This window comes from Mus caroli, unplaced genomic scaffold (genome assembly GCF_978045245.1).
Source record: "Mus caroli unplaced genomic scaffold, Mus_caroli_1 scaffold_6, whole genome shotgun sequence".
Taxonomy (NCBI): Eukaryota; Metazoa; Chordata; class Mammalia; order Rodentia; family Muridae; genus Mus; species Mus caroli.
The window spans coordinates 15,531,755-15,549,980 of NW_028227261.1; the positions used below are offsets into that span (position 1 = coordinate 15,531,755).

The following is an 18,226-nucleotide window of genomic DNA, read 5'->3' on the forward strand; positions in this document are numbered from 1 at the left end:
CTGTGTCTGGGGCTGAATCCTCTGTCTCCAGCCTGTTTCTTCCCCCATAGTTCTATCTCTGTCCTGGAACTTCCACCCTCCCTAGTTCCTGCCTAAGCCAATAGGCCAACAGCATTTTTATTGACACGTGATTCTTCTTCCAAATAGTACTTAGAGATCCTCTCGACACTAGTGTGGATAGAGGAATTGACTTGTGGGGGAGGGGAGGGTCCCTGGGGCTGGCCTGACTCTCAGTAACCTGCCTCACCCTTCCCTTCATGCCCCTGTCTGTGCACCTAGCACTCGCTGCAGGAGCTGCGGATACAGATACGGGGTGGGTAAGGAGGAGGGAAGGCCTGGTCCCTGCTGTGGCATCCCTCTGTGGCTCAGAGGGTCAGCACTATGTCCCTGGCTTGGGAGATGTCACGTGTGAAAAGTCCTGGATGAGGGACTCAGGAGGACACCAACCGAGATGGATCGATGTGGGTCTAGAACTTACTGCCATCATTTGCTAACACCACGGACAGATAGACAGACAGACAGACAGAGACAACAGGATGCCGGGAGCTCTGAGGAGAGATCAGGCCCTAGAACCAAGATTGACAACACAGGCAGAAGCTCTGAGGAGAAGAATCAACCCCACCCCCACCCCCCAACCCCATGGCAAAAGTGAGATCTCCAGTTAGACGTAACTGAGGATGGAAAGGCTGCACAGCACCGACCTGCAGCCAGGCTTCTCTGGTTCCTAGGCAGGAGGTGGGGAGCAGGGTGTGTGGCCACAGTACCCACTTTGATGTGAACTCACTCCCCAGAGCAGAGACCTTGGCCCCTGGGAGTGTGTTAGGTGCCTGTCAGGTTCTGTGAGAGAGGGGGCGGTGTGTGTGTATGTGTGTGTGGGGGGGGTGTGTGTACTGCAAGTGCCCAGGCCTGATTCTCACATCACATCTTTACAATATGACCTTGTCCATCCTCAGGGTCACCTACACTGAGTGCATAAATGGGGAGCTCTTGCTGGAGTATGATGGTGACCTAGCGTCCCATGCAAGGGTCATTGTCCCAAACTCGAGGAACATGCAAGAAGGTTTCTCGGAGGGAGCGACTCACAAGCTGGGTCTTGGGACAAGCCATGCTGTGCCTAAACACCACCTCCCCTGAGCCTCCCATCTGTCCCACAGGTCTCCTGCCCATGGGTAAGGGGCCCAGCACCTTGGCCAAGTCCACAGCCACACCTGTCATCCTCGCCACCCGACATGCCCTTCCACCACGGTATCCAGCCAGCAACAGTGCAGAGAAGTTGGTCGCAGGGTTGTCCCAGACCCACCATGGTCCCGCCTGCCCCTCACCAGCGGCCCATGAGTGCCAGCGGGAAGATGTTTTCCTTTGTGATGGACCCAAAGTCCCCTGTCATCAACCAAGGTAGGTGTGTGGGGTGGGGGGTGGCTTCAGACAAGGATGTAAAGCCATGAAGATAGGTTAACCTTGGTTTTCACTTTCCTCGGACTCTGAATATAGACTATAACTAGTTGTAAAAAGTATAATGATGGGCAGGCAAAAGGGCTTGAATAGGGAAAGGGGCCTGCCACCAAGTCTGACAACCTGAGTTTGACTCCCAGAACCCATAAGGTAGAAGGAGAGAACTAATTCTTTCAAGTTGTCCCCTGACCTCCTAGGAAATGCTAGGGGGCATAAGCATGTGTCCGTGCGGACGCACACACGTGCACACAGAGTTAAAAGTAAATGAAGCATTTAAAAAAAAAAGGTTACGTAAAGAGGGAGAATGGGGGATGTAGGTCAGTAGAGTGTTAGCCTATAGTATGCATGACGTTCTGGGTTTGCATAAAAACAGATATGGTGGGGCTGGACATGGTGGCGCACGCCTTTAATCCCAGCACTCGGGAGGCAGAGGCAAGTGGTTCTCTATGAGTTCGAGGCCAGGCTGGTCTACAAAGTGAGTTCCAGGACAGCTAGGGATACACAGAGAAACCCTGTCTCAAGAAATAAAAAAGAAAGAGAAGGGAGGAAGAGAAAAAGGTAAACAAAATACAATGAAACATCCAGCTGTGCAGTTGTAACATCTGGAAGCATCCAGCTGCGCAGTTGTAACATCTGGAAGCATCCAGCTGCGGAGTTGTAACATCTGGATTACTCCTTTGAGCTCTGGATTTGTCTCTAAGACTGCAGCAGAGCCCCACTCCACACTGAAGTTTCCCGGGCAGACTGTGGGCATATGTACATGCGTGTTCATGGACATACTATGTTCAGCAAGATCCACATGATTCTCTTTGGCACACAAGCAGACGTGTTGGTAACTGAAACCCTATTTGCCCACCAGAGCCCCTGGGAAGGTGTAAAAATGACTGGTCACCACAGTGCCTGGGAGAAGAGAGGGAGGCTTACCAGAGAAAGCACTTCCCCGGAGGGTAGATCCATCCACTCTAGTCTACTTTAACATTCTGCATCACCTGAGCGCCCACTCACAGCTTTTTAGTGTGGGGAAAGACTTTGGGGATAGGATATTCTGTCCATTGCTGTCCTCTTGGCCACAGTAGCCCTAGCAGCAGAGCAGATGTCAATTCAGGCCTTGGACACAGTCGCCAGTCTTCCTCCATGGCGGCTTGATCAAGGTTTCCTGCTTAGTCTTCTCTGCCTCAGCTCCACAGCCCGAGTCCCTGGCGTCTTGGTGTGCTCCACTTCCTCCTCTGGCCTTTCATGACCTTTCACCTAGTTACCATCCTCCATCACTAAAATCATACTTAGGATGTGGACTGTTGGGGCAAAGGAGGAGGCAAATGGACCTCTAGGGCCGACACCGCCATCATCAAATGAGTCACCCAGACCCTGGAAGCAGCCTGTCACCCCCCCCCCAACATTTGGACTCAAACATTTCCAAATATACAGAGTGGGTCCTACTTGGAAGGCTGAGGCTGAGGGGGTCTCGGCTTCAGTGCCTGCTTGAGCTACAGAGCAAGTTCAAGTTCAAGTCTGGGTAACACAACAGGATCCTGCCTCCACATAAAAGGTAGAAAGATCCAGGGCGTATCGTTCAGTGGGAGGATGTCTTGTGCAAGGCCCTTGGCTCCATCCTTAGTGCTGACACACAGAAATGATTTTTCAGAGATCCTCCACCTAATTCTATCCTTAATATTCTGCTAAACTATTTTACTTTATATTAGTTTATTTTATATGTTTGGGTGTTTTTGCCTTCATTTAAGGCTGTGCACCACATGCATGCAGTACCCATGGAGGCCAGAAGAGGGTGTCAGAGCCCCCACCCCACCCCCGCCCCCGGAACTGAAGTTATAGACCACTGTGAACGGCCATGTGGGTACTGGGAATTGAACTCAGTCTGGAAGAGCAGCCAGTGCTCTTTACCTCTGAACCATCTCTCTAGCCCCTTATTATTTATTTTAAATCTATTTGCTTCATCCTTCATTAATGGCGCCAACTTGTTGTTTTATGCATTTCGAAGCACATTGTACATATCTGTAGTATTCTCCCTAAACATTTTAGCATGGACACCATAAACTATAATTTAATATATTTTGTCTTTTAGTATAGAGCTTACACATAGAGTTGGTATCAGTTGTTAATTGTTGTGTAACAAATTATCCCAAGCCCAACAGCCCCCCCCCCAACTGAATAAAGACCTTGTGTATTGTAGTGTCTGTAGCCAGGGATTTGGGGTCACTCAACCCATGCTGTGGCTCAGGATAGTAATGAGATAGAATTTATGGAGCTGGCCAGGACTAAGGTTCCCAAAGGCTTCTCCAGGGCTGGCGAGTCCGCCTCCAACATGTCGCTGTCATGTGGTTGGGGGTGAGACACCTTCCCAAATCTATTAGAGTAACTTCTCTGTTGCTGTTTTCAAATGACCAAAAGAAATCCAGGGAAGAAAGGGTTACTTGGCTTATGCTACCAGAAGGACAGAGTTTGTCTTGGATGGGAGGGACAGTTGTCGGTGCTCATCTGGTACAGTTCAGTTGTGCAGAGGCCATTGATGTTCAAGGAATCAAGCCCAGGGCCTGGCGCCATCTAGTCAAGTGCTCTATCCCCAAGCCACAGCCACAGCCACAGCCCAGACACAGACATAGACACAGCCCAGACAGAGCCAGAGCCACAGCCACAGCCACAGACCAGCCACAGACACAGACACAGACACAGCCCAACCACAACACAGCCACAGCCACAGCCACAGCCACAGCCACAGACATAGCCACAGCCACAGCCACAGCCACAGACACAGACACAGACACAGACACAGACACAGACACAGACACAGACACAGACACAGACAGACACAGACAGACACAGACACAGACCAGCTTTACATTCTTAAGTTTTTTGAGACAAGGTCTCACTAAGTTATCTAGGCTGGCTTTGAACTTGTGATCTATCTCTCTTTCTCTGTCTCTCTGTCTCTCTGTCTCTCTCTCTGTCTGTCTTGTGTGCGTGTGTATGTGTTTGTGTGTGTATGTCTGTCTGTCTGTCTGCCTCTCTGGTATTTTTTATTGAAAATAGATTTTTCATACAGTATATTTGGATTATGATCTCCCCCTCCCCCGCAGCTTCTCCCTGATCCTTCCTTCTTTTGTACCTACCCAGATCCATACCCCATTCTTTCTCTCATCAGAATACAAACAGGCATCTAAAATGACAATAATAATTTATAAGACTAAGATGAAACAAAAGCAAAAAAACCAGAATAGGGCAAAACAAACCGTGGGATGCCAAGAACAATCACTAGAAACACATACATGCAGAATGTGAGCTATACACACTCACAGAAAACCTAGGAAGACAAAATTAGAAACCATAATATATAACCAAAAGATCTATAAGATTAAAAAGAAAAAGGAAAAAAAAATGCTCAAAGCACCGTGGGACAAAGCAAGTCCTTCACACCCTGCATTGAGTTGTTTGTGTTGTTGGCCATGTACTTCTGGGCATGAGCCTACCCTGAGGTGTGGTTTGTACACCCATTGAGCCTCCACTGGAGAAAACTCATTTTTCCTTTGCCTGTCTCAGCCCTTGGGTAAGTGAATTACAGGCCTCTGTCCTTATGGAGCAAAATGCAGCCACTGTAGAAGAACCTGAAGTGAGTGATTGGGACCATGTAAAACTTTATTTTTAATGTGTGTTGGTTTGTTTGGCTCTGTGACAGAGTCTCAGTGTGAAGCCCTGGCCATCCTGGGACTTACTCTGTAGACCAAGCTGGCTTCAGACTCACAGAAATCTGCCTGCCTCTGCCTTCCGAGAGCTGGGGTTAGAGGGGCGCACCACTCCACATGGCTCACAGCTTTTTAAAGATTTGTTTATTTGGTTTGATGTGCAAGGATGCCTTGCCTGCGTGTGTCCCTGTGCAGCACATGAATGCTGTGCCTGCAGAACCAGAAGAAACTAAGGCATCAGATCTCCTGGAACGGAACATGGAGACAGTTGTGAGCCACCATGCAGGTGCGGGGGAATTGAACTCAGGACCTCTGGAAGAGCAGCCAGTGCTCTTAACCACTGAGCCATCTCTCCAGCCCCCAAACTTTATTTTTTTTTAAAAAAGGCAATAGGAAACTGAAGAGATGGCTCAGGAGATAAGAATACTGGATGCTCTTGCAGAGGACTGAAGTTCAGTTCCCAGCACCCACATGGTGGCTCACAACCATCTGTAACTCCAGCTCCTGGGAATACAATATCTCAGGCCTCCTCCTGCACCTGCAGTACACCCCCCCCCACACACACACACAGACACATGCTGCATATAGTTAAAAATAATAAGACCATATATTTTTCAAGCATTATATGGACATAATGACTTGTGTCTATGATCCCAGCACTCAGGAGGCTGAGGCAGGAGGACTGCCATGTGTTCAGGGCCAGCCTGGGCTACACAGTGCCTTTCAGAGGCAGCCTGGGCTACACGGTACATTTCAGAGCCAGCACAACTCTATATCTTATATATCTAACTTCGTAATCGCGCTGTGCGATAGAGACTGTTAGTATCGCTGAATTATTTATGTGGAAGCAAGGCAGAGAGCGGCTTCATGTTCCCCTCATGGTCACCAGATCTTAGTGCAGCAGAGAAAGGTGCATCGGTGATCGGCAGGCCACAGAGCAATGGAGAAGTGAGGTGAGCTGTCTGCTCTCCTGGCCAGGCCTTCCACAGAGATGCCGTTGCCTCTCAACACACACATGGCTCTGAACTATTCAAGTCAGAGAAACATCTGGGAGCAAGACCTGGTGAATAAGGTGGCCGCTGCCAAAGCAGGGAGACCCCGAGTTCAGGTCCCCAGCACCCGTGAAAAGCAGGGTAGTGTGCATATGTAATCACAGCAACAGGGAGGCAGGGACAGGAGGATGAGGGAGGCACACATGTGATGTCAGCCTCTAGCCTTGGCAGGCACCCACACACGTGTGCACACACACCGTCTCACCAGCATGTACACAGGAACGCACAGGCATACATACAAACACAAGTTTAAGAAAATATAATAAGGACTGGGCATGGTGCCACATGCCTTTAATCCCAGCACTTGGGAAGCAGAGACAGGTGGATCTCTGTGAGTGTGAGGCCAGCCTGGTCTACATAAGGAATTCCAAGTCAGCCACAGCTACATAGTGAGACTCTATTTAGATGATGATGATGGTGGTGATAATGATACCACCAGTGAAAATTATAGAACACAGAGCAAGGTGTAGTGGCTTATGTGTGTAACCCCAGCACTCAGAAGGCTGAGGTGGGAAGACCACAGAGAATTTGAAGCCACCCTGTGCTACATGGTGAGTTTGGGGCAGCTCAGGCTATATAACAAGGCTCCCTCTCAGAAGCAACATATAGTATGACCTTCGAAGAAAAACCATAAGTAGCTCAGAGTGTGGGGCCCCCTCCAAGCTGGGGAGCCCTCAGCGCCCTGTTCTCTGTGGATGTCATGCAGTGTGGGCCAACGCTATGGACATGTCAGAGCAATGCATGATGGATGGACTCTCCGGGACGATACCTCCCACCGAGATCTTCATGGACCACGACCTAAGCCAGCAAGACAAGGTGAGGGGGAGCTTGGGGGTCTACAGGGCACTAGTAGTCAGAAGCCCCAGGGAACTTGTCACCTCTTCTCTGTGTCCTGGGTCCAAGGAACCATTTATTTAATAGACAATTGTGTCCTAGATAATAACAGTCTCACAGACGGTTTGTTGAGCATGTACTATGATCCAGGCTGAGCCCCTAACATCAGCTCATTTCATCTCTGAAGGCTTCAGAGCAGATTTCATCACCTCCACTTCACTGATGAGGGAACTTCAGCTTAGAGACGTTAGCTGGCGTGCCCGAGTTTGCACAGGGTAAAAAATAGAACGGAATCCGAACCCAGGTCTGGCATCTCTCTCATACACCTGGTCAGCCCCAAGTGATGGCATAGCGGTGGGGAAAATACACACCAGCTGTGGGCAGAAGGCGAGGGTGGAACTGAGGTAAGAGATAGGAGAGCCACAGCGATGCTGTTAGAGACATGAAGCAGAGAAGTCGGAGGCTGAACCCTAAAGAGAGTCAGCACAATCCAGCTCAGACACTGACTACTCCCCATCCAGCCACAGGTTGAAAACAGAAAGGAAACCCTGAGCAGGCAGGAGTGGCTCAGCTGGTAGCTTGCTCGCCTGACACGAACGAGGTCCTGGCTTTGGTCCCTAACACTGCATAAACCAGGCAGGTGACACACACCTGTGATCCCAGTACTCCGAGGTGGAGACAGGAGGATGAGAGGCTCAAGGTCATCCTGAGCTATATTATAAGCTCAGGGCCAGCCTGGGCTACATGAGACCCAAAATACAGCCCCTCAATTTCCATACAGACAGACGTCTGAGCCCAAGAAGTTCTTTCAGGAACACCGGGTCCTTTGACACTCGGGATCATGGTCTTAAGAGCATTGTAGCTAGGGCCAGGAGACAGTTCTGAGGTTGGTGTCCTGAGACCAGACTGTGAGGTGCTGTGGTACGATAAGAAGCTACCTGTCTGTCACCCGGCAGCAAGCCACCCCAAACTCTAGTGTCTCCACCATTCCCATGTCTCCCGTGATTTGGCTTGCACGGCATTCCCCTGTGGGTGCTTATACACAGCTACAGTCAACTCAGAGTGCTGTGGGCTGACGCTCTTAGGTGGTAGCAGCCGTAGGTCTGGGCCTTCAGCCAGATGGGGAAATGGCAAGCCCTGTGCGTGCAGTGTCTCCCCAGCAGAGCAGCCCCCGGGTCCCAGGGCAGATACCACAGCATCCTGACAGCTTACTCAGAGCTCACTCTGTACTGTAACCTCTGTTAGCTTCCGTCCATCCCCTGGAGCCACAGACTTGTTGAGGCTTGGTGGACAGTAGACATTGATACCACTCAGTGACAAAAGCCACAAAGTATTTGTCACATTTGATCTACCGCTGTCGTCGTAACTCCTATTAAGGTGGGAATAAAGTGAAAACCGAATTGTTTTTGCTATTTTGAGCCTTTTATGCCCTGATTTCCCAAGCCCCTTCAAGGACAAGTGGCAGTCAACAATGGGGGTGGAAAATGTTCATTAGCTAGTCTTATTGAAAGGCTGGCAAGCGGGGCTGAAGAGATGGCTCAGCAGTTAAAGGCACTGCCTACTCTTCCAGCAACCACATGGTGGCGCACAGCCGTCTGTAATGGGATCTGATGCCCTCTTCTGGTGTGTCTGAAGACAGTGACAGTACGCTTATAAACATAAAACAAGTAAATAGTTAAAAAAAGAAAAAAGAAAGGCTATCAAGCCTCAGGCATGGCTACATCCAGGATCTTCAGGGATGTCATTGGAATGTCCCTGTTGCCTGTTCTACTCTTTGTCTTTCCTGCAGTTTGATAGTCCCCAGCAGGCTAGCTCCCTGGGCTGACCGGATGATTATGGTCAAGCTCTGTACATGTCCATGATCCAAAGAGAGGCAGGAACCCCTGCCCCCACCCAAAATCCACACCAAAACCAACTGGTTGACCAGCCTGGGTCACAGGGACAGGAGCAGGAAGGACAGGAAGTGAGCTACTTGATTGACATCCACTCCTACCAAAGCCACCCGGAAGGAACAGATGACATTCCCTTAAGGAGGGCATAGAGACCAGGGACAGGACCAGAGAGAACGGAAGCCACGGCAGGACACTGTACCTGAAGGTTTGTTTACATCCAGTGCAGAGCCCAGCACACAGTAGGTGCCCAGTAGATCTCTGTGGCACAAAAGATTATCAGTTCTGTGCTGCTGAGTGTGGAGGCCCAGGGTGGCTCACTGTGGATGAGGCTGGGTAAAATGCTGAAGATACAGAAGAAACATAGTCTCCTGGAAGAGCTGCAACAGACATTCACAAGGACCCAGAGGTCCTTGGCAACGCCCTCGGGCTTCCTCGTGCCCGTGACACCATCTGTTTCCCCAGGCACACAGCTAGAATTCAGTTTTTCCCGTCTTTGCATCACTCTGAGAGGTTCAGGGTACCTGTTCCAGCTTTGGAGAAACAGAGATTTCTTGGTTCCCGTGTTTTCCTAGTGAGGAGGTACATTGGCTCCACCCGTGGGGAGCTCCACCCACAGTTCCCCACCCCCCACCCACCTGAGTGTTCACAAGCATTCAGTGTTCCATTTCCTGCTTCAACTCTGTTCCCTGAATACATTTTCCCTGGGGCGGAGAGAGGGAAACAGGGACTCCCAGAAGAAGAGAAAGAGAGAAATGACCTCTTCAGAATACATAAAAACTATTCAACTAAAAATGTCCTCCTGATGGTCAGAGTGCATTCGCATGCATCCCAATCCATTTACCTGTGCTGGGTCTCCAACACCCTGAACATGGGCCTTGTAAGGGAGTGTGCAGAATGTCCTCTGACCTTCCCAGGGGTCACAGGGCTTCCACAGGGCTGTGGTTTACCACATGAAAGTATTTTTTTTTTCTGGGTAAAAAAAAAGATTCTATACCTGGGAGACTCCATTATAAGCATCTAGGTCCGGATATGTGGTTCTAGCCCAACTCTAGTCTCTCCAGGGCCTTCTGCCTGCCCTCTCCCCCTCACCTGCCTTTCCCTTAGTGACCCCCAGTTCCTCCTAGATTGTAGAACCAGGCCCAGCTTGCCACCCACGCCCACACCAAGCCTCCCCCTTGTCCCCCCACAGGACGAGATCATTCTGCTCTTGGGGAGAGAGGTTAATCGGCTCTCTGACTTTGAAATGGAGTCCAAATATAAAGACGCTCTGATCATGAACCTGCAGGCTGAGGTGGCCGACCTGAGCCAAAGGTTGTCGGAGACAGCCGCTGCCGCTGCAGCCAGGCAGAGTAACAGGTGTGACCCGAAGCTCCAGGGCGCGGATGAAGGCGACAATCTCAGGCAGAAGGAGATTGAGAGCATGAAAAGCCAGGTAGGACTCTGGGACAAGCCCCTCAAAGCATAGAGACACCACAGTCAGAGTGGAGCCCGAGCACAGATAGGGGGAGCCGGAAGAGGGCGTCTGGGACATCACAGAGCATACGGACAGAAGGCCATCACAGGCCCTGTTTCCCAGTACGGCATGTGTCGGGCCTTGGAGAATGTTCTTTAGATCTGTCACAGTCTTCTGACACACCCCAGAGAGACTGTGGTGGTCCCTGGCTTCACCATGGGCAGTGCCATCAAATGTGTTCCCCACTTGGTCTCCATTTACCAGAAAGCTTCTATTCTCTGGAAACTAGATCCAAATTCCTGTTTTATAAAGATAGCAATTGGGCCGAGGAGATGGCTCAGCATCTAAAGTACTTGCTCTGTAAGTGCAGGGACCTGAGTTCCATCCCACCCTATGAAAACACAAGGCATGCAAAGTGGTTGGGGACTCACAAGGTCCCACCCCTGGATGAAGAGCCACAGGCAATCAGTGGCTGCTGTGGGCAGGACAATCAGTCTTTTCCAGGGGTGAACTCCTCCTGATAGGTTATCTAATCCCAAGTCAGCCCTGAACGTGTGTGCCTGCCCTGCCGTGAGCAACTCTAAATAGAGTCAGCAGGGTGTGTGTGTCTGTGTGTGTGTGTGTGTGTGTGTCTGTGTGTCTGGGTGTCTGGGTGTATGTTTGTATGTGTGTATATGTGTATGAGTGTGTGTGTGTATATGTATGTGTGTTTGTATGTGTGTATATGTGTATGAGTGTGTGTGTATATGTGTATGCGTGTATGTTTGTATGTGTGTGTATATGTTTATGAGTGTATGAGTGTGTGTGTGTCTGGGTGTATGTTTGTATGTGTGTGTATGTGTATGAGTGTGTGTATATATGAGTATGTATGTATGTTTGTATGTGTGTGTATGTGTATGAGTGTGTGTGTATGTGTGTGTGTTTGTATGTGTGTGTATATGTGTGTATGTTTGTATGTGTGTGTATGTGTATGAGTGTATGTGTATGAGTGTGTGTGTATGTGTGTGTTTGTATGTGTGTGTATATGTGTATGTGTGTATGTGTATGAGTGTGTATGTATGTGTGTGTGTGTTTGTATGTGTGTGTATGTGTATATGTATGTATGTATGTTTGTATGTGTATGAGTGTGTGTTTGAAAGTATGTGTATATGTGTGTGTGTCTGTATGTGTGTATCTGTGTATGTGTGTATGTATATTTGCATATATGTGTATGTGTGTGTCTGTGTGTATATGTATATCTGTGTTTGTGTGTCTGTATATCTGTGTATGTGTGTGTATGTGTATATGTGTGTGTGTGTTTGTGTGTGTATGCAGGTGTATATCTATATGACAATAATTCATAGTATATATAACACATATGGGTGTAGTGGCAATAATTAATCATATGTATGATATATATGTGTATGTATGTAAAATAAAGAAGTCATAAATTTGAGAGGGATGGGACATAGGAAGAGTCAAAGGGGGAGGTAGGAATGATATGGATACAGTACTCATGTATGAAATATTCAAAAAAAATTTAATGAAAAATATTTAAAATAGGCAGAGCATGGTAGTGCATCCTTATAATCGCAGCACTGGTCGGGTAGAGGCCGTCGGGCTCCTCAGTCAGCCAGTCTGTCCTCTATCCGAAGAGACAAGCCAGGTCCCAGGAAGAAACCCTGTCTCAAAAAGTATGGTTGACGCCTCCCGAAAAAGAAAGTGCAAGGTTGACCTCTGACCCCCACAGACAAACATGACACCTGTGCGTGTATACCTGCATACACACCTTCACACATATAATTTCAAAGTAATAATGAATGGCCATGTTGGTCTTGTACATAAACTATTAATGGTTGATGTGAGAGGTCCCAGTTCACTGTGGTGGGGCCATCCCTGGGCTGGGTGGTCCTGGGTTCTATTAGAAAGCAGGTTGAGCAAGCCGTGAAGAGCAAGCCAGTAAGCAACACTCCTCCATGGCCTCTGCATCAGCTCCTATCTCCAGGTTCCAGCCTGGAGTTCCCGCCCTAAATTCATGATGGACTATAAATTATAAAATGAAATAAACCCTTTCCTCTCCTAGTTGCTTTAGGTCATGGTTTTTATAACATCAAAAGAAATCAAACTGGGCCTGGGTGGTAATGGCGCATACCTTTAATCCTAGCACTCGGGAGGCAGAGGTGGGCAGATCTCTGAGTTCAAAGCCAGCCTGGTCTACAGAGTGAGTTCCAGGACTACACAGAGAATCCCTGTCCCAGAGAGAGAGAGGAAGGGAGAGGGAGGGAGAGAGGAGGAGGAAGAAGAGAAGGAGGAAGAGGAGGAGGAGGAAGAGGAGGAAGAGAGAGAGAAAAGAGAGAGAGAAAACCAAATTAGGACAGATGTTCACCTATCTTTGACTCCATGAAAGCAGGTCATAATTTGAGTATTAGATCAAGTAACTAGTAACACCTGGGTGTGACTTCTTCACTCAGGAACAATTTAGCAACAACCACACTTAATTATTATGCATTCAGTTATAATTGAAAGGGTGTTTTGTTTTAGTTTTTATTTGTGAATACATGTGACTCTGTGTGTTTGTGTGTATGCGCGTGCACGTGCTCACACTATAGCACACAGGTGGAGGTCAAGGGACAACAAGCATGCCTGTGAGGTTCTATCTAGATAGGAAGACCCGCCCTCACTGTGGGCAGTACCATCCCCTATGCTGGCCTCCTGGACTCACTGTGGGCAGCACCATCCCCTATGCTGGCCTCTTGGTCTCACTGTGGGCAGCACCATCCCCTATACTGGCCTCTTGGTCTCACTGTGGGCAGCACCATCCCCTATGCTGGCCTCTTGGTCTCACTGTGGGCAGCACCATCCCCTATGCTGGCCTCTTGGTCTCACTGTGGGCAGCACCATCCCCTATGCTGGCCTCTTGGTCTCACTGTGGGCAGCACCATCCCCTATGCTGGCCTCTTGGTCTCACTGTGGGCAGCACCATCCCCTATGCTGGCCTCTTGGTCTCACTGTGGGCAGCACCATCCCCTATGCTGGCCTCTTGGTCTCACTGTGGGCAGCACCATCCCCTATGCTGGCCTCTTGGTCTCACTGTGGGCAGCACCATCCCCTATGCTGGCCTCTTGGTCTCACTGTGGACAGCACCATCCCCTATGCTGGCCTCCTGGACTGAATGAAAAGGGATAAGCGAGCCAAGCACTAGCCGGCATTCTTCACCCTCTGCTTCCTAATGGCAGATGTGACGTCACCAGCTGCTCACTGAAGCTCCTGCTTCCAGGATGCACTGTACCCTCAAAGGGTGAGGGGGAAAAAAGCCAGAAAAAAAAAAAAACAGCCCTCTCTTCCCGAAGCCATCATTGTCTGGGATTTTGTCAGAGCATGTCTGAACTCAAAGGTGTGGCAGGTTTAAATCCAAGCAGCTCTTGTTTTAGTCTCTATGCCATTTTATCGCCAGCAGAACCCTCAGGCAGAAGTATAATTTGTACAGCAGGTTGATTAATGGTTCTGGTTACTTTCTGTGTCGTCGAGGGTCCCCCGAAAGCAGGGACCTAACGATCTGCTCTCAAGGCTCTTCCATCTGCCACCCCGCCACCAAAGCATGCTCACCTCCATGCCCGTGCTAATTAGTAGGGCGGTGATTACCCTAGGCAGTCCTTCCCAGCACTGCTGACTTCCTTATGATCCAATACCCGTTTTATTACACAACTAAGCCAGGCAATAAACATCCCGGGGTTTTCACCAACGACAGACAATCTGGATATTTATTTAGGTAATGAAGGCTGTGAAGAAGGCTGAAAACTGCAATTTGAGACCTTAGGGCAGGGTGCTTGATTGAAATATTTTCTGTCTGATGGCCCTGAACTCTTAGTGGCATCCCTTCCCATACCTGGCCCCCAAGCTCATCCTTAGAGAATGCCTTTGGTGTCCTGCGCCAGAAAGATTTAGGCTAGAAATTAGAAATGTTTATTTGTTTTTATGTTTTATTTTTGAATGTGTGTAGTGTATGCCTGCACACATGAGTAGGCATGCACACCTGTCTGTCTCTGTCTTGTTCCCGAGACAGGGTCTCTCACTGAGCCTGAAGCTAGGCTGGCAGCCAGCAAGCCCTGGAGACCTCGCTGTCTCTGATCCCCATGGGGCTGGGCTTACAGGCTTGTGTGCTGACACGTTTGTTTGTTATGCGGGTGCTGGGATCCGAACTCAGATCCTCAAGCTTAAGCAGCAAGTACTCTTACCCACTGAGCCATCTCCGCAGCCCCTAGAAACATTTATCTTAGTTACAGTAAGCAGGAAGAGAGGAGCTTTCTCCACCCACACATTCAGGTGTGTGGCTTCAAGGAAGGTGAGGGGACACATCCATACACACACACACACACACACACATATGTTCACACATACACACTCACACATATGTACACACATAAACACACAGACACACACATAAACACACTCACACAGACACACACACTCACACACACAGAGACACAAACACCACAAACACACAATCACACACACAGACACACAGGCTTTTTTTTTCATTATTTAAAATTTTTATTAGAAGATTTCAATTTACATAATAGAAACTGGCGAACGGTAAAGGGATTTAACTGTACATAATAAGGATTAACGACAGGTGAAAGGCATCAAGACCCTAATAAAACCCAAACTCACTGGAAACCTTTAAAAGTATAAAAACCATGAAGAAGCAATCCTAGACGCTGCCCGTGTTCACTCCGGGGAAGTGAGTTTGAACAGCCTAATAAGGTACGCAGGGCTTCCCTGATTGGTCTGATCTAACCAGTCAGGGCTTGGGGTTTGAATGAGGTGCTGTTAACATTCACTGAGCTCTAATTATCCCAGCACTTGGGAGGCAGAGGCAGGCGGATTTCTGAGTTCGAGGCCATCCTGGTCTACAAAGTGAGTTCCAGGACAGCCAGGGCAACACAGAGAAACCCTGCCTCAAAAACAAAACAAAACAAAACAAATAAACAAACAAAAGAAAATGATTAGTGGGGTGGATAAGGGGTCTGAGGAGAATATAATTGAAAAGTTTAAGTTATGTTTATCTTTTTGTCATAATAATGATAGGCTAATAAGGCTTACCAGAATGCTATATGAGGTTATATTAACTCAGATTTTTAAATTTTCTTGATAGCCAAGTTAGTGGAAGGAGTATTAGTGATGGGAAGATAATTTTTAGCATTGTGGGAGATGAAGATGTTGTACACAGTCAGTCAGTCCCGTCTGTGTGACTAAGTTTGCCTAGTAGTAGCTGCTTCTCATGCTGCAAACACTAGGATAGTAACAGGGATCGGTAGTGAACTTATGGAGTTAGAGTTTAAAGTAGATATGGAGGGTATAATAAATAAGGAAAGTATTATACCTCCTAAACAAAGGAGGGAGAGAAATATGAAAGTCCCCAGTAGGAATAAAATAAAAGCTAGAGTGAGGGTAAAGAAAGAAGGTGTCATTATTGGTAATTATGAATAATATATGTTAGAAGCTACAATCCACACATGAGACATCACAAATGCTGTTTGTCTTTCTGGGATCAGGCTAGGCTCTCTGACTTAATATAAGATTTTCCAGGCCCATCCATTTCCCTGCAATTTCATTTTTCAGTCAGCAGGAAGCCCAACACAGGACTGTGGGCGCCATCTAGTGGTGTGGTTGGGTGCACACATGTGTGCCTGCAAGTGTATGTGCATGTGTGCAAGTGTGTGTGTGTGTGTCTGTCTGTCTGTCTGTCTGTGTCTGTGTGTGTGTCTGTGTGTGTGTCTGTGTGTGTGTCTGAATTATCTGGGTGGGTCAGGGCCTACCCTTTGTCTTTTTAATGCCAGGCCTGTGACAGAGTGTGACAGTCAGCAGTCACCCAGCAGCTAAGTCCAGTCAAGATTCACAGGCACACACAAAAGTATTATAGTCTGTCTTCCTTCCCCCAAAGCAGCCAGAAGCTAAAACAGTATAATCAAATAAACGTAGCTAATATCTTTATGTGATGCACCAGGCATTGTCTGAGCACTTTTAAGTCTGTTAGCTTATATAATCTCTCTGCAGCCCTGTAAAGTCAGAGGACTAGCATGACCACGCTCACAGAATTAAAAGCTGAGACAGGACCAGACATGGCATGGTGGCACACTCCTTTATTTCTAGTACTTGGGAGAGGCAGAGGGGCAAACGGGCAGAGGCAGGCAGATCTCTGTGAGTTTGAGGCCACCCAGGACTATCTAGTGAGTTCCAGGCCAGCCAGAGCTACATAGAGAATAAAGAAAGCCTGTCTTTTTAAAAAAAAAAAACCAAAAAACACCTAAGGCAGGACCCAGGTGTTTCTTATGCGAACAGAGCCTGGCCATGTTCAGGACCAGATGTGGCAGACATTCTCCCTCATGTATAGGCAACACAGTGTAAATTCCAATTCGCTATCTCTCAGAGTGTGTGTGTGTGTGTGTGTGTGTAATGTTAATGTTAATGTGGTGGTGTGCGTGTGTCTGTGCTTACAGGTGTGTACACATAAAGGCCAGAGGTTGAAGCCAGGTATCCACCTCCCATCCTGGTTTCTCAAGACAGGGTTTCTCTGTGTAGCCCTAGCTATTCTGAAACTTCTTTTATAGACCAGGATGGCCTCAAAGTCAGAGACCCACCACCTAAGTGCTAGGGTTAAAGGTGTGCACCAACACACCCATCTCAGGCGTCTTTTCTCGGTCCCTCTCCGCCTTTATTTTTTGATAGGATCTCTTAATGATCCTGAAGGTCACAGTCCGGCTAAACTGGCTGGCCAATGAGCTTCACGGACCGCCCATCCCAATCCCCAGGGCTGGGGTGACGGGCACATACCACTCTACCAGGCTTTGTGACACAGGTGCTGGAGATCCGAACTCAGATCCTCATGCTTGCAAATTAGACACTCAACTGAGACGTCTCCCAGCCCCCAGACTCTAGCTTCTAATATCATCAGTTCCTTCGGCCCTGTGATGGGGAGCCAGACACCTGCCGGCAGGGCTTGAATGAAGCTCCACCACAGGCCAGCCTGAGCCGAGGTCCTGAGTCAGCCGGCAAGCCCAGCTCGCCCGCCCGTTCTTGGTTTCCTCACTTGCAAAGTGGGAACTGTATGGCGACATCCGTCAGAGTGCTATGAGGCTTCTACAGAAGGAGCCAGGGCTGAGAATGTGTCTGGGGCACTGGCAGGTGTGTCCAGCTTCTTGACATTGCAATTCATCAGTGTCACTGACAAAATTCATGTGTAAGAGCTACACTATAAAAATGATGGTGGTCGTGATGGTGATGATGATAATGACGTCATCGTCATGGGCCAGCAAAGGTGCTTGCCCCCAAGCCTGTACTACCTGTGTGCAATCCCTGGGACCTATAGGGTGAAAGAAGAGCACTGAGTCCTAAAGATTATCCTTTGACAATTGTGCACTGTCCCATGGGCATGACCACCATCCCCAAATAAAATTGTTTTTAAAATTCATAATGCTTTAAGTAAGTCTCTGATTTTGTGTCATCCAAAGCTAATCTGGGGCAGACAGTTCATGGGCTGCAGACTGAGCATTGTCTTCTAGAGGGTCCTGTGAAAAATGTCCACTGTCATCCAAGGAAAAGGTTACAACCTGTGTCACTCTCTTGAACTCTGCTTGACATCCAGCCAGTGATGTCTGATGGCAAACCCTGGGGTTGGTCTATTTATGACTGAGAGTTCCAGTGGTGTGAGGACACACATTACGGAAGGGGACAGGTATTCTTGGGACATCTGGGCCTCTGCACCTTTGTCATCAGCAAGACAAGATCATGTGACAGATCAGAATCTCTGCACAGATTTAGGAAGTGCCCATGTGTCTTGGAGCTGGGCTGGTGCCCTCTGACTATGCG

The 18,226-nt window shown here is 48.5% G+C and overlaps 1 protein-coding gene across 8 annotated transcripts in view; it reads left to right on the plus strand.

The window, feature by feature from the left end:
• The window catches only part of Fhad1 (forkhead associated phosphopeptide binding domain 1), a 119,949-nt gene that overhangs the window by 22,477 nt on the left and 79,246 nt on the right, over positions 1-18,226 (plus strand). For all 8 annotated transcript variants that reach the window (XM_085838719.1, XM_085838721.1, XM_085838724.1 and 5 more), the window contains exons 4-6: positions 1,155-1,395; positions 6,906-7,015; positions 10,115-10,357. In XM_085838719.1, the coding sequence (XP_085694845.1) occupies positions 1,155-1,395; positions 6,906-7,015; positions 10,115-10,357 (594 nt within the window). The remainder of the gene's footprint in view (positions 1-1,154; positions 1,396-6,905; positions 7,016-10,114; positions 10,358-18,226) is intronic.